The following is a 16,053-nucleotide window of genomic DNA, read 5'->3' on the forward strand; positions in this document are numbered from 1 at the left end:
ATAACCTACAAATTAAATTAATCTTCATAAAACATTTTTAATAATAACAATATATGCACTTCTAACATACTTGACTAAACCAGATACTTGAATGAGGAGAGTAAGAGTGAGTAGGAAACAACAGAGTCGAGAGTATATGTACAACTGATTCATAAATATATATCTTTTCCTTTCAGAAAATAAAGTTACAAATTCATTCGCTGAGATTTTACAAATATATTATTCCTATTTAATGTCTTACATCAACTCGGCGCTCAAATACTGTGAAACTATTCGTTCTAATTTAGACGAGAGTTCTTATATAAATAAAGTTACATTTTCAACCAATAGCGTATTTCTTTTTCTTAGGAAAATGAAGCCTAATTTTGAGTAATAACTTGCTCTCATCAGCATCTGTCACTTATTATTTGGCTTATGTCTGAATGTACTAGCGTGTCACTGTTCGAATTCGATTATCAACACTAAAGCCTAGACGAATTATCTTAGTTAATGCTCACTGATTGACCACTCCTATATCTTCAATCTTCTGAGAGGTTGATCACGTTCTCAATATCTGATTGGTAAAGTCTTTGACTATAACACTGAGTGATTCTAGCTCGGATCTTACAGAGAGATCAGTTTCCTGAAGACCGCAAGTATGCCCTGCTGTTTAAGTATGCCAACTAACAAAGGCCCTGCATAAAACAGGGCTTTCTACCGGTCGTCCAGAGCTTTATGTTTATTACATCCAACCATCTAACATTTATCCTATCTTTATCTTTTAATTTATGATTACTCGACAATATCACGTTTGACCCAATTCCATCATTTGGATTGATTTTTTCAAGGACAGTATGGTCTTATAGTTCTGTCATCATTTCTTTATGATCCATTGATAATAGCAGAGAACAAACTTTTTAATTATATGAATGAATCTGTTTGATAAGCTAACGGAAGTTGGTTCCGTAACTGATTAAATGATTGTGTAGTCTTCAAATTTAGGATTTAGTTGTAGAGTGAGAGACAATGATGTGAATAAGTAGTTCTGGAAAGTTAAAGATTTGATAAGAAAATCTTCCTAATATTAGTAGTTTTCACTACTAAAAGATTGATGTCAACAGCTTACAAACGCGACAAGAATATCTTAGATCCCTTTGAATTCCAGTTATTACGGCGGATAGGTCTGCTTCAGTAAGTTAGAAATCAATTTCCAGATGCAGTCAATCAACTACGCATTAGCTACCATGTATAGTTAACTAATGAAAGTTTTTTTGAGACGTCTCACTTTAGTGTTAAGTGGTTATCCTATGTACCCTGTTTATTAATCATCTCCCAATTGATATTATCTCTCTTCAACTTGAATAAAAGTCCCTTCAAACCACATATCTGAAGCTTTCAGATAACTTTACAACTTTCAGTGATGATTGTTTAACTCTTCATACACATTATCTTCACGGTGACGATAATAATAAAAAGAATCTTCTTAATACTACGCTTCTCAATTGTTGATTTTTTTTTTAGTTTCTCTCTTTGTTTATTTTACAAATCTTTTTAGATCTGTGATTTTGGTTTAGCTCGTATAGCTGATCCAGAATCAGAACAATCGGGTACATTAACAGAATATGTAGCTACACGTTGGTATCGTGCACCAGAAATAATGCTTACATCAAAATTATATACTAAAGCAATTGATATTTGGTCAATTGGTTGTATTATGGCTGAAATGCTTAGTAATCGTGTTTTATTCCCTGGAAAACATTGTATCCTTTAATTTTGTTTTATTATATATCTATAAAATAACATGTATTTCTTTATTCTGTGTCAGACTGCTCACTGTATAATCCATTAGGGCTTAAAGGTACTAAGTTTAGGTCTTAGTATGAATAAAAACTATACTACAAGGCTGCCTACTCTCCCCATTCCTCTTCTTTCTAATGACTGATTGGATCATGAAGACTTCGACATCTGAGGGGAAATACGGAATACAATAGACTCAGAATCAATTAGACGATTTGGACTTCGCAAATGACCTAGCTCTCCTCTCTCATACACACGAACAAATACAGATGAAGACAACAAATGTAGCAGCAGCCTCTGCATCAATAGGCCTCAACATTCACAAAGGAAAAAGCAAGATTCTCAAACACAACACGGAGAACACCACCCCAATCACACTTGATGGAGAAACTCTGGGAGAGGTGAAAACATTCAAGTACCTGGGAAGCATCATTGATAAACAAGGAGGATCGGATGCAGATGTAAAGGTGAGGATTGGCAAAGCAAGGACAGCATTTCTACAATTGAAGAACATATGGAACTCAAAACAACTGTCAACTAACTTCAAAGTGAGAATCTTCAATACGAACGTCAAGACAGTCCTACTGTACGGAGCTGAAACGTGGAGAACTACTACATCCATCGTCAAGAAGGTACAAGTATTTATAAACAGTTGTTTACGCAAAATACTTAACATTCACTGGCCGGATACTATCAGCAACAGCGTTTTATGGGAGAGAATAAACCAGATTCCATCTGAAGAGGAAATTAAGAAAAGACGGTTGAAGTGGATCGGACATACATTGAGGAAATCACCAATGTGCATCACGAGGCAATCCCTATTTTGGAGTCCGGAATGGAAGCGGAAAAAAGGAAGGCCAAAGAACACATTACGCCGGGAAATAGAAGCAGATATAAAAAGATTAATATTAACTAGAAAGAACTGGAAAGGATTGCCCAGGACAGGGTTGAACGGAGAATGCTGGTGTGCAGCCTAAGCTCCTCGACGAGGGGTGACAGGTGTAAGTAAGTAAGGGATGTATATGCACATCCAGATGATGAGTCTCAAATAGGATAAAATGTTCATCTTAGATACCTCTGCTATTCACTAACTACATTTATCAATATGTTACTTTATCTGATCGATTTACAGGTCTTTCATTATTGATATTAAAACATAAACAAAAAACTGGTTATTAGGTGTAAATTAAAGTCCTATCTAGTTCTTTAAGTGCCATTGTTTTCCGTAGATAACTCAACCATTATAATATTCTACTGCATTTCCAGCTTTCTATTTTTACTGTTCAGATTACAGGTACACTTTGCTGACGAGTGCCAAGTAGCACGAAACCCGGATCCAGGGTTTTCCTGTTGACCACCATCTCATCTCAACATAGTGCACGCAGTGTCGAGCTATCTAGGTTAGTGGCCACATTGCAACTTGATCGATAGCGTTCGATCGGCACTAATAAGGACTTGACACGTATGACATTGATCACCACCCAGTGATCGATTAATTGTGACTCATAACACTCATGTTTATCAATGAGTTCCTCATATTTAGCTTTGTAGTTTGAAAAAGTAATGATCATCTTCTGTTATGTCATCAATTGCATTTTTCATACAATGATCTATTTTTCTTTAATCTATTCTCTCTACATTCTTCCCCCCCTTTAATTTTTTAAAATGATAACGTTCATGATAGATATTGACCAATTGAACTTGATATTGCAAGTTTTAGGTTCACCATCAAAAGAAGATTTTGAAACAATTGTAAACCTTAAAGTAAGTTTTATTTATTTCCATTACGAATATTGTGGATAATCATGATCATTAGACGAACGATTTCGTTTCTACGAGATGTAGCTCTCTAACACGATACACTAATGACAGCTTCCTGTTAACGTTGTGATCTAAAGGTATTCAAACAGGGGTAGTGTTACGTTGATCACTGTCATGTCGTAGCGACTTAATTTGTATTATTTGCTAGGTTTCCCAATCAGAATTTCAAACACGATTTTCTCTTCCCTCTTTGTTGCCTAGCGACCCTTATCTTGCATTATGATAAGCTCTGACTGATACAATTAACCTTTAGACTTGCTCTTATTGATCCTCTGTTACTTACGTCTTCTTATATCTTCAGCCTTGAGTTTGTAGGGAAGAAAGTAAACCAGCTACAAAAACTACTACAACATTTCAATTAACCGGTCCAACAGCTGTCTGAAGCGCTCATATACATAAAATACTGAATAATATCACACCACAAGTGTTTGTGAGATGAGCGAAACTGTAAATTATTGACTGGCAATAATTTAGGAATACTAACATATATAGCGATTGTTGATGGGTCAAACGGAAGCTTAGAAAAAACGGAATAGAGTAACATAGTAATCTGGTCAACTAGTAATTATCTGATAAAGATATAAATGATAATAACCAGTAAAAGTGTCAAAATTTCCAACTTTTCCAATACTTATTTTCTTATCATAAGTAATATACTGAATCTCTATCACTGAATTCCAAAGTTAACCCATTGTCATGAACATTTAATCAGAAGGGGATTTTGTGGAGATTTCAGTATTTTCAAAGTTGAAACCATGATTCAATTGGAGCTGGACCACCATGGAAAACCTGGAAGCATTGGACGGCCGCTTCGTCCTATCATGGGACTCCTCAGCAGTGCGCATTCATGATCCCGCCTCGCGAGATTCGAACCCAGGACCTACCAGTCTCGCGCCAGAGCATTTAACCGATAGACCACTGAGTCGGCATCCAACGGTGTTAATGTCTAACTTCAACCAATCCACGAAGTTTGAGCAACCGTTCACCAATTGTGTTCAGTGCGTCACTATCTCACAACAGACGTGGTTGAACTCCACTGAGGAGTCCCACAATAGGACGAAACCGCCGTTCAGTGCTTACAGGTTTTCCATGGTGGTCTAGCTTCAATTGACTCATGGTTTCAACTTTGAAAATAAACATTTAAATCATATTCTCTTCAGTATTATAGCATTAAATAACAACAAGGTAATTTCTTGTTCTACATTTTATGTATTTATTATTTGTTAACTACTGATGAATCATTATGACGCGAAAAATCATTCAAGAGCAACTCACCTGTATAGTATTCAAAGATGTGCTCACATTATTGCCTAACTTCAAGATCAATTCTTGAATTCATACTGAGAAACGATGGCTTGTGGACGAATAAGATCATATTTATTAGTCATTCTGATGTATGTAGTTAAATTACTCGGTCCGAAATCAATTTGATCTCTTCAAAAATTGAGGGTTAGCTTCATATCTAATCGTTTATATATTCATAGATACACAATGCGGAATAGTCCTAAACTGAAATCGATCAGACTATGATTTATGGACGACCTTTGAGCAAGGGGAAAATGACCTTGGGAAAAGTCACCTACTTAGTAGGGTCAAAAGAAGTATATATATTAGTATGAGGAATTAGCAGTTTCTTGTGATATTAACAGTTACAGATTGTTTTGATATTGCTTTAAAAAAAAGAGATAATGTGGTAGGATATACATAAAATACACAGTCTATATATATTCATAAAGAAAGTTTTTCGTCTTGACTACACTCAACAACCATCTAACACGCAGATAAAGATGTGAACTTACATCTCTCACTCCCGCGAAGCACAGGCCAACAATGATCGGTAGTGTCGCTGATCGGTCGGTTGGTTGGTCAGTAGGTATATGATCGATCCTAATGAAAATCAGTTTGTTGATGTGGATGTTGTGCATTTACTGAATGCTTGATTCTGCTCAGTAACAGTGTTTTGAAGACTCTTCGTACTACTGACAGTGATGGAATGTATCTATAGTTATCACTGTTACTAAGATTTCGTTTCTTCTGTGTCTTGATGAGGTATTCCTCTTTTCAGTCTAATGGTAGTTGATTTTCCTCCAGAATCTTTGTGAAGGAATGTGTAGTACCTTTACCGTTAGCTGAATGTCTGATTTGAGTGCTTCATCTAGTATGTTGTCTAGTACTGCTTCTGTGGAACTGTAGATTTGTGTGATGGACATGTTGATTTGTTCGATTGTTGATGTGTTTGTATGTGATGGGAGGTGTGTATGTGTTGGTTGGAAGTTGTATGGTTTGATTTGAGTTGTTTTATTGGTGAGCTCATCGAAGTGTGTCTACTCAACTGCTCTGTCACTGTTGAATGTCGCTGATCGATATGCGTTCTTTGTTCTCTAATGGTTGTTTCGGTCTATTATATTTGCGTGCTATCATCTTGGTTGTATCACATAATTGTTTGTTATTTCCTTATGTTTCAACAAATTTAACAGTAATTACTAGGTCTTCGGCCCATATTCTCTATTAAGTTTTAATGCTCCTCTTCATTAGTCTACTTGATTCTGTGTATTCAGTCAGTGTCTTGACACTATCTGTTGTCATTCATCAGATGTTGATTGACGTCTTCTTGTTCTTCGTTTCTTGAATGTTGACTAGGATATGGATAGAAACTGATTGTTGTTGATGCTGGTACATGTTGCAGACCACCACCTCCTGTCATGTTGAGTTTATTACTTCTTTGATTTCTTTTCAGTCGTTCTCCATATTGGCTTCCTCCTTTTCTAGTAGATGATCTGAGGTTTAAGACTAATTGCTGAGAGCTATCTTGAACTCGTTGAGTTTGTCAACATCTCGATGAACGTTTGTGTGTAAATGTTGTAAGACTGTTTGTTGAATTATGTTGTGGTTGTTGAGCTTCAGTTTCAGTTTGACTGCCACCAGATGGCGATCGTAGAATGAATGACCTCCTCTCTGTGTCGTCTGCTTACATCTTCGATGGACCTCCTAAATTTCAAGTTGTTTCAGATGTTGTTGATTTTGTGTTTTGTGGTGTGATTTGGTGAATCGCATGTAGTTCAGTGTATGTGTTTGTGATGGAGAATGGTGCCATCTATAACCGCTTTGTTAAAAGTATATATATTCGCAAATCTGTCACCACAGTCATTTATTTTTTCCTATAATGTGCCACTTGATTACGCACTCATATCCGTTGTTGTCGATCTCAATTATGATGTTGAGTTGTTGCATGAGCATGATGAATTGTTTTGTTTGTGAGTTCTGATGGAGAAATTACAACCTCCGATTTAATTTATGTTTTTCGTCACGTTCACTGCCATCGTGAGTGGATTAATGGAATTGGATGACACTCGATATGATCTTTTCCTTATTTAGTTCAAATGGTCCTAGATCTATTAGATTCTCATTTTACAAGAACATTACGCAATTCTTTGATCGGATAAGCGCAAATACTTGTGTGTATCATTCATTTTCTACTATATGATAAGAATACGACTACACCTCTCCCGACGCTAGTCTTTTTTGTCTGACTTGCGTCTAATGGGTGACCTTTCTGTTTTCGCAGCTGTTTGAATGGTCGTTTTGGTCTCCCACATTTTCCGGACATTCCATGTATCTACATAATTGTTGTTCTCGTTGTTAGAATTGATATTGATCTCATAATTTCCGAAGATCCTCGGCTTTGACCTCGACTTTTCCATAACTTTTCTAAATGAAGACCCTTCTACTCCAACAGTTGAGTTTAAATCAAAGTTAGATAATGATTAAAAACTCAGGAGTAACGGACAATTGTCCTGTCGCGATATGGGACTCATTAACACTGAACATGCACGTCTCCACTGTCAGGGATAGAAACCATGACCCTCGGTGGCATATGGATATCCTTAACCTCTAGACCATTGAATCAGGATCCGATGATACAAAGTTTAAATTCAATTAATCCCATATATTGGGCGTGTGGTGTGTGCTACTTATGTGGACAAATATAAGTAAAGTGTATCAACAATTGAAAGTGAAATGTCCGGCTGCAGAAGGTTGAGAATATCAAAGAAAAGGGAACGAGAACAGTGAATGATTGATGCGAAAATGAAGGGACGGTGAAGTCTGAGACGATTGATTGACATTTTGCAAATTAAGTATTTACTATATGGATCTCAGATTTTACTAAGTGATTCTGTAATTTGTATTCAAATACATTCGATTGTCCCCACTTGTGTTTTCGTTCACTACAAGCGGTCATCTTTTATTGTCTTCAGTTGGTACCTTCTGCACACCCGACATTATTTAAATTTACTAGTCATGGTTTCTCACTAGATGTCAGGGAATTTCCTCTCAAAACTAGTCACTAGTGAGCGGAGATTGCTAAGTGTTATCAAACTTACATTACGTTTAACGCTTGAATAGTTTGATCTTTTCTAGATAAATCTAATTGACGAAATTCCTCTGATATTTTATTGTATTACAAAGTTACTAGTAATATAAACTTCATCTCATATCGAACTCAGTTTCACCAATCAGATATTATCATTAGTATTCATATAATGAATATATATTCTGGGATGAAATAGACTACATAAAACTACAACTACCTATGAATTCAGTTGATTTTATTCAATTACTACTATCGAGAAATTTTTTTGTAATCGTATTGAGAAAGAAATAATTACCATTCGCTTTATGTCATTTCAGGCTCGTGCCTATTTAGAATCATTGCCACATCGTACAAAAGTACCATGGATACAATTATATCCATATGCTAGTGAATCAGGTAAGAAATTTGTTGTATGTTTCAACTTTTAGTTGTTAATCAATTTGTTTCTGATAATTTTGGGTATTTTATGATGATTAATGAAATTTGAGGGGGGGGGTTATTGAAGACAAAGTTTTGATAGTTAAGTTGTCATATAGTGACTTGTATTTCCAACGTTATTCAATATTGCGTGACTAATAATTTATTATTATTTCATTGACATAAATTATTAGAACTTGATCTGTCAGAAATATTTTTGATCAGAATGGGGTTGGTGATGATTGTAGCAATTTTAATAGTTTAATTCATGGGTCGATCATTTCCCTCTAACGAATGGCTTCAAGATGATTTCTTGGTGTTCTAGTGAGAAGCCGTGACCATTGGAGTCCGATCCTTGTCGGGTTAAGACAGGAATCTACCTCAGACAATGGATAAATGGTTGTGCAGCCATACATGGATCGATGGAAGTTAGGCATTACCACTGTTGGATACCGGCTTGATGGTCTAGAGGTTAATTGTTCGCACACGAGACCGAAGGTCCTGAATTCGAATTCCGTGTACGGTTTTGTGGACGCGCACTGTTGAGGAGTCCCGTACTAAGATAGAACGGCCGTCCAGTATTTCTAGGTTTCTAATGGTGGTCTAGCTTACATGGACTCATGGATTCAACTTTCAAAAAGAAACCTTTTTTAGCTGAAACTTAACTAGATTATATTAAAAAAAAGAAGAAATTGTGACTTGATCAGTAAAAAAATGCTGTATCTGAAACGGAACTTTAAAGGGGACAAAGCAGGTGACATTGTAACACGTCGACTTAAAAGATCTGTCGAAAAGACATTTCATGCAGCCAAGTTACAGATAATTTTCTCAAGTGAACTAGTACTTACACAACAAATCAAGGATAAGTTACCGATTATTGGATTCTCCATGTGTGAAATTATCTTTGTCTTTTCAATAAAGATTCTATACGGAAACATGTAGTTATCGTTTGAAATTCGCTGATTCCTTGAAAATACATTTAATTAAGACTGCGATCTATATTTTCATCTTAAAATGCTATTTCGTCTTTAGTTTCAACTGAATTCGTTTGATCATGTTGTAATGTAACTACCAGTTTATGTCACTAGACACCATTATATCTTCCCTTTATCCCATTGATAAACCAGTCATAACTCAAAGACATAAAGGATATCGTTTCTAGCTGTACCAGATGTTTATATCCTACAGAGAGGTGGGATTAGTTCCCTCAAAAAACCGCATTGTTGCTATAGTCTTAAGTTGAGCATGGGTTTCTGTTGATTATCTCAAGACATCTAACACTGAAATAGATTCATTGAATAATAACTTTCATCAAGCAGAAATGTAGAATATACATAAACGTTTTTCCATTGACAACATTCAATCAATCAATATGCTATAATGTTAATATTGATTATTTCTTTTCAATAATCATTATTATAGCGCTGGATTTATTGGACAAATTACTATGCTTTGTTCCGTCACGACGTATAACAGTTGAAGATGCTTTAGCCCATCCATATTTAGAACAGTATTATGATCCAACAGATGAAGTAAGTTCTTATATATTAATTATACATCACATATTTGCAATGTTGTGTAGAGTAATTGTTTATAATGATTAGTTCATAATAAATCATCAGAAGGGGTTTTGTGGAGATTTAGTATGTTTCATAGTTGAAAGCGTGAGTCAATTGAAGCTAGACCACCATCGAAAACCTGGAAGCACTGGACGGCCGTTTCGTCCTATTATGGGGCTCCTCAGCAGTGCGCATCCACGAACCCGCGCTCGCGAGATTCAAACCCAGGACCTACCAGTCTCGAGCCAGAGCCCTTAAATCGCTGGTGTTAATTAACAGGATACTCTTCTCTCACATTTCATACCGGCTGAAACTTATCTTCAACAAAACATATCCAGAGTCTATAACGAACTGACGGTTTCTACCGGGTTCGAACCAGAGTTACATAGTAACACTGAAGATTAATCTATGTGTGTGACATTGATCTTTTAAACCATTTATCTTCACTGATCAATCACTATTCATTGAGTTCTAACAACCATTTTTTGTATTGTTATTATCACAGCAACAAATATGGATTGAGCTTTGAGATAGTCTCACACACACATACATACCAACACACACACATATATATATATAGGGGATATTTCATTTAACTTCGATAATACATGACGTACATCACGTATAAATTCAATTCATCCATATATTTGAGTTTTCATGAATTATAAAGGAGGTAAAAGGATTAGGGAACATGTTTTTTTCTGAAATAACTTCCAATAAAATGGTAAGTATCATCATTAAAATTAAAAGTCAATGTTAACAATTCACAGTGAATAGTTTGTCAAATGGAATCCATTTGTACTTATTTACTTACTTACTTACTTACGCCTGTTACTCCTCGTCGAGGAGCATAGGCCGCACACCAGCATTTTCTATCCAACCCTGTCCTGGGCAATTCTTTCCAGTTCTTTCTAGTTAACATTCATCCTTTTCATATCTGTTTCTATTTCCCGACGTAATGTGTTATTTGGCTTTCCTCTTTTCCGCTTCCATTCCGGATTCCAAGTTAAGGCTTGCCTCGCGATGCAATTTGGTGATTTCCTTAATGTATGTCTTATCCACTTCAAACATCTTTTCCTAATTTCTTCTTCAGCTGGAATCTGGTTTGTCCCCTCTCATAAAACGCTGTTGTTGATAATATCCGGCCAGTGAATGTTGAGTATTTTGGAATCCATTTGTGAGTAGTATATAATCATAAAAAAACTGTTAGAAAAGTTGAATGATATAGATTAAAGTCGATGTTCATCGAATAGTTCCATTTATTCTTTGATTTCATATAAATTTTGAACTGAATATTATCAATATATCATTAGAATCTGAGTATTCTAGCATTGAAACTTTCCATGACATTAAAGCGTTTATCATCCAAAATAAATGAATTTAGTTATAAGTTTCATGTATTTCTAACTATTTTAACAAAATATATTAGTTAATAATTCAGTGAACTTGTCTACAGGTTTCTAATTAATATTAGTATAAGGAGCTCGTTGACATTAGTAATTAAGAGTGATAGGTCCTGGGTTCAAACCTCGTGAGGCGGGATCGTGGATGCGCACTGCTGAGGAGTCCCACAATAGGACGAAACGGCCGTCCAGTGCTTCCAGGTTTTCCCTGGTGGTCTAGCTTCAATTGGCTCATGATTTCAACTATGAAAATTAGTAATTGACTTTAACTAAACAACCACTAAAAACCAGGAAACAATAGACAAATATGGCACTCCTTAACAAAGCGCATCCATGTTACGGTTAGGTGTCTAATCCTTAACCTTCAGATCACTTAGTTGGTATTTAGTGTTTTACATTCATAACTTCAGTTTATTGTCGCCACTACATAAACATCATCTACTACCAACGGTGAATAATCTTGAACTACATAAGTCAAAGATTCTCATTAAAAGTTCTGGAGTCCTTCTCCAATGAGAATAAAATTATTATTGATTTATGCTTTATATCCACTTAACTATTTTTTAAATTGAAATCAAATGTAAATTTCAGAGCTCGATTATATCGAGTTCCACTTACAACCAGACAGCTGACATATATACTGTTATCTACTATAATTTCAACAATGTCAACCTTAAAAAAAAACAAGTTAAACATCTTTTACAAATTCACTTAGTATTGTTCGTTTGGATCTTCCCATTGATGTTTAGAGGTGCAATTGATCTGAGATGCAGGCACATCCAGCTGACGAGTCCTAAATAGAAAGAAACGCGCGTGGAACTGGATTCTACTACTAGCCACTATCCATCTTTGTTTATAATGCTTGTGAATTAAGGCTATTAAGTCAATATCGAGGCGATACGCACAGTATACACATAGGTCAATAATAAACTGATCAATTGCAGTCATAAACATGAATGGGAAGACTCAAACAAACAATACCAAGTGAATTTAAACTTCACCTCATTGCACAAGCAAGTGGCTATCAGGACTTAGTAGCTAAGTGGATAACACGATGGCGTTTGAAGTGGACGGTACTGGGTTCGAATCGCAGAGTGAATATCAACTCTGAAATGCAGGTACATCCAGCTGACGAGTCCCAAATAGGACGAAATGCGCGTCAAACTGGATTCCACTGCTAGCCACTATCCATCCTTGCTTATAATCTTTTACAAATGTTTATTTTTTCTCCTAAAATTAAAATAGTAATTTACAAGGATACTTGATAAAAACAGGAAACGTTGTTATCCTATAAAATTTCTAATTGTAAAGACAAATAAACAGTCTATCATTTGAAGTCATTTTATTTTAATAGTTGAATTCATGAGTCAATTGAAGCTAGACCACCATGGAAAACCTAAAAGCACTGAACAACCATTTTATCCTAGTATGAGACTCCTCATTATTGAGCAACCATGATCCCGCCTCACGAAATTCGAACCCAGGACCTATCGGTCTCACACACGAACGCTTAACCTCTAGATCACTAAGTTGGTCGGCATCCAACGGTGTTAATCCCCAATGCTTCTAGGTTTTCTATGGTGGTCTAGCTTCAATTAGCTCATGAATTCAATTATTAAATTACTATACTATCCACAAAATCCCTCTCTGATTATACATCACTTGAAAACAAAACGATAAAGACAGTAATAATAATAATAATAATAATAAGAGCAAGAAGAAGATAACAATTATATTCAGACAACTGATTATTGAAATCAAGGCACCAAGCGATAATGTACATTATGAACTAATCATAAGACAGAATTATTCCCGTGTAGACAAATACAGATTTATCTAGTTAATTGTACTATCTAACTAATATTTGATTTGTCCAATACACAGATACATACCTTCATTTACATATATCTATATCTATATCCAGATGTAATTGGGATAACAAACATAGCAACTATCTAGAAAGTGAACTAAACTAGAGTATTAATTGTTGTTTTTTTGTTGTTTTACAAGATTATGCAAACCAAGAAAGAAACAAACACCTAACGACTGAACAATATACATAATCAGATTTTAAGGGGAAAAACAAGGAATTGAACATTTACATGTATAGACATATATATATGGTAAACTTGTTAGTACATTAGAATGAACCAATTAGAATTGAAAAAGAAAAAGAAAAACTGATTTCAAGCTACACGTTAACCTCTAACTGACTATTTCAGCAAGAACACATGGTCAACTAGAAAATGTATTGTGTTGTCGAACAAAATGCACAAATACTCATTTATATATCTGCCACTCTAATCCATAGGATATTGATCCAGTTCTTAGACAATCAAATGCGCTCGCTATCGATTGATCCTCTCATTAGGCTATTTCTGATTGACTCTCGTTATCGGAAATCGTTTTTGTTAGCATGGGGGTTGTGGAGATTGGTGAATTTTGTTGAGATCACTTAGATTAATGATATTATGTAGTTATATTTCAAAAAAATTCAAAAACCGAAAACTGATAATAAGTCTTGGTAAATTACTAAACTGTAGTTTACTTACGCCTGTTACTCCCGATGGAGCATAATCCGCTGACCAGTATTCTCCAACCGACTCTGTCCTCGGCCTTCCTTTCTAGTTCTATCCAAATTTTGTTCATTCTCATGTCTGTCTCCATTTCTCGGCGTTATGTGTTCTTTGGTCTACATCTTTTCTTTTGACCTTCAGGATTCCATGTGATGGCTTACCATGTGATGCAGTTGAGTGCTTTCCTCAATGTATGTCCTATCCATTTCCAGCACTTCTTCCTGATTTCATCTTCCACTGGAATCTGCTTTGTTGTCTCCCACAGTAAGTTGTTCCTGATAGTGTCTGGCCAACGGATCCAAAGTATTTTGCGTAGATAACTGTTAATAATCACTTGTATCTTCTGGATGATGGCTTTTGTAGTTCTCCGAGTTTCCGCCCCATACAGTAGAACTGTTTTGGCATTTGTATTGAAAATCCTGACATTGGTGTTGGTTGACAATTGTTTTGAGTTCCAGATGTTCTGCAGTTGTAAGTATGCTGTTCTTGCTTGGCTGATCCGTGCCTTCACATCTGCATCAGATCCACCGTGTTCATCAATCATGCTGCCCAGATATGTAAAGGTTTTCACATCCTCCAAAGCTTCTCGGACAAGTGTGATTCGATTTGTGCATTCTGTATTGTATCGGAGAATCTTGCTTTTCCCTTTGTGTATTGTACCGTAACAGATTTTATTAAATCTTTTACAAAATCTGTAAGGTTTTATACAAATCTATCTACTTATTAGCTAAAATGTGGCTTCAAAATTATGCGATCATTTTAAGAATCACTTAAGCTCATCCCTTAAAGTATTCTCTAACTATTGACATTGATTTGTTCGACAAAAGCTTTAATTTTTCAATGACATTATTGAAAGTTCACTTAAGTTAAAAGTGTGAAACTATCAGTTTGAAGGTAATAAGCTTAATTCGAGTTCTAAACGGTTGGAAATGTAAACTCTTTATTGCTCTTGAATGTATATATTACTGAAGTGTTCTATAGGCAGGAAATATAGGTTTAGTCACGATTTCTTATCGATTGAATCCGACCACTTAACATTTAAAGACTAATGTGATATTATGCATTTCAATCTTATCGATTAATTTCAATGAATACTAATTACAAACGATGAATAAGTCACTGGTTCCTACTTTGGGGATTAGTTAATTCAAGAGAGAGATCAGTAAAAAGCCAGAAACTTCAACACTTAATGCCAATCCTCTATAATCAGATTAGGGATTTGTGAAGATTGTTGTAATTCTAACTGTTAAATTCATGAGTTGATCTGAACTGGACCACTATTAGAAGTATGAAAGCACTAGATGGCCGTTTCGTCTTATCATGGGACTCCTCAACAATGCGCGCCCAAGATCCGGCACGCCTGACTCAAATCCAGGACCTTCTGCCTCACGAGCAAATGCTTAGCTTCTAGACCATTGAACCGACTGAATTTAGACACAAACACCGTTAGATGCCTGCTCAGTGATCTAGAGTTTAAGCGTTCATGCGCTAGACAGAAGGCCCTGGATTCGAGTCACTCATGCCTAATAGTGGGTACGTACTGTTGAGGAGCATCATGCCAAGACGAAACAAACTTCCAATTCTTTCAGGTTTCCAATGATGGTCCAGCTCACATCAACTCGTGGATTCAAATGTTAAAATCGTCTATTACCATATTGTCAACACAAAACATTCAACAGTTTCTCAGATTATTTAGTTTAGTTATTCCCTTTCAAAATAAATGAGTTATCAGTATGATAACATAAACTATTAGAATGAACACACTAATGATCATTCTATGGAGATTTCCTAATAGTTCTTTGCTCGCTAATTTAATAATCTATTGAAAACCCATTCATTAAAAGATACAAAGCAATCCATTCATTAAACATAGCATAAAAATCAATTACTGGGAAAAGAAGTAATTTATTTAGCATTTTGATGTTTCTCATTTAACTACAAATACACAATAATATTTGAAAGCGTGAGTTAATTGAAGCTAAGCCACCATGGAGAACGTGGAGGCACTGGACGACTGTTTTGTCCTATTGTGGAACTCCTCAGCGGTGCGCATCCACGATCCCGCACTCGCGAGATTCGAACCCAGGATGGATGCGCACTGCTGAGGAGTCCCATAATAGGACGAAACG

The 16,053-nt window shown here is 35.7% G+C and overlaps 1 protein-coding gene across 1 annotated transcript in view; it reads left to right on the plus strand.

Moving 5' to 3' along the window:
• The window catches only part of Smp_142050 (Extracellular signal-regulated kinase 1/2,putative), an 80,369-nt gene that overhangs the window by 49,483 nt on the left and 14,833 nt on the right, over positions 1–16,053 (plus strand). The window contains exons 6-9 of the mRNA XM_018792109.1: positions 1,535–1,739; positions 3,461–3,540; positions 8,287–8,365; positions 9,809–9,918. Of these exons, the coding sequence (XP_018647268.1) occupies positions 1,535–1,739; positions 3,461–3,540; positions 8,287–8,365; positions 9,809–9,918 (474 nt within the window). The remainder of the gene's footprint in view (positions 1–1,534; positions 1,740–3,460; positions 3,541–8,286; positions 8,366–9,808; positions 9,919–16,053) is intronic.

The sequence above is a fragment of the Schistosoma mansoni genome, assembly GCF_000237925.1.
Source record: "Schistosoma mansoni, WGS project CABG00000000 data, supercontig 0222, strain Puerto Rico, whole genome shotgun sequence".
Classification (NCBI taxonomy): Eukaryota; Metazoa; Platyhelminthes; class Trematoda; order Strigeidida; family Schistosomatidae; genus Schistosoma; species Schistosoma mansoni.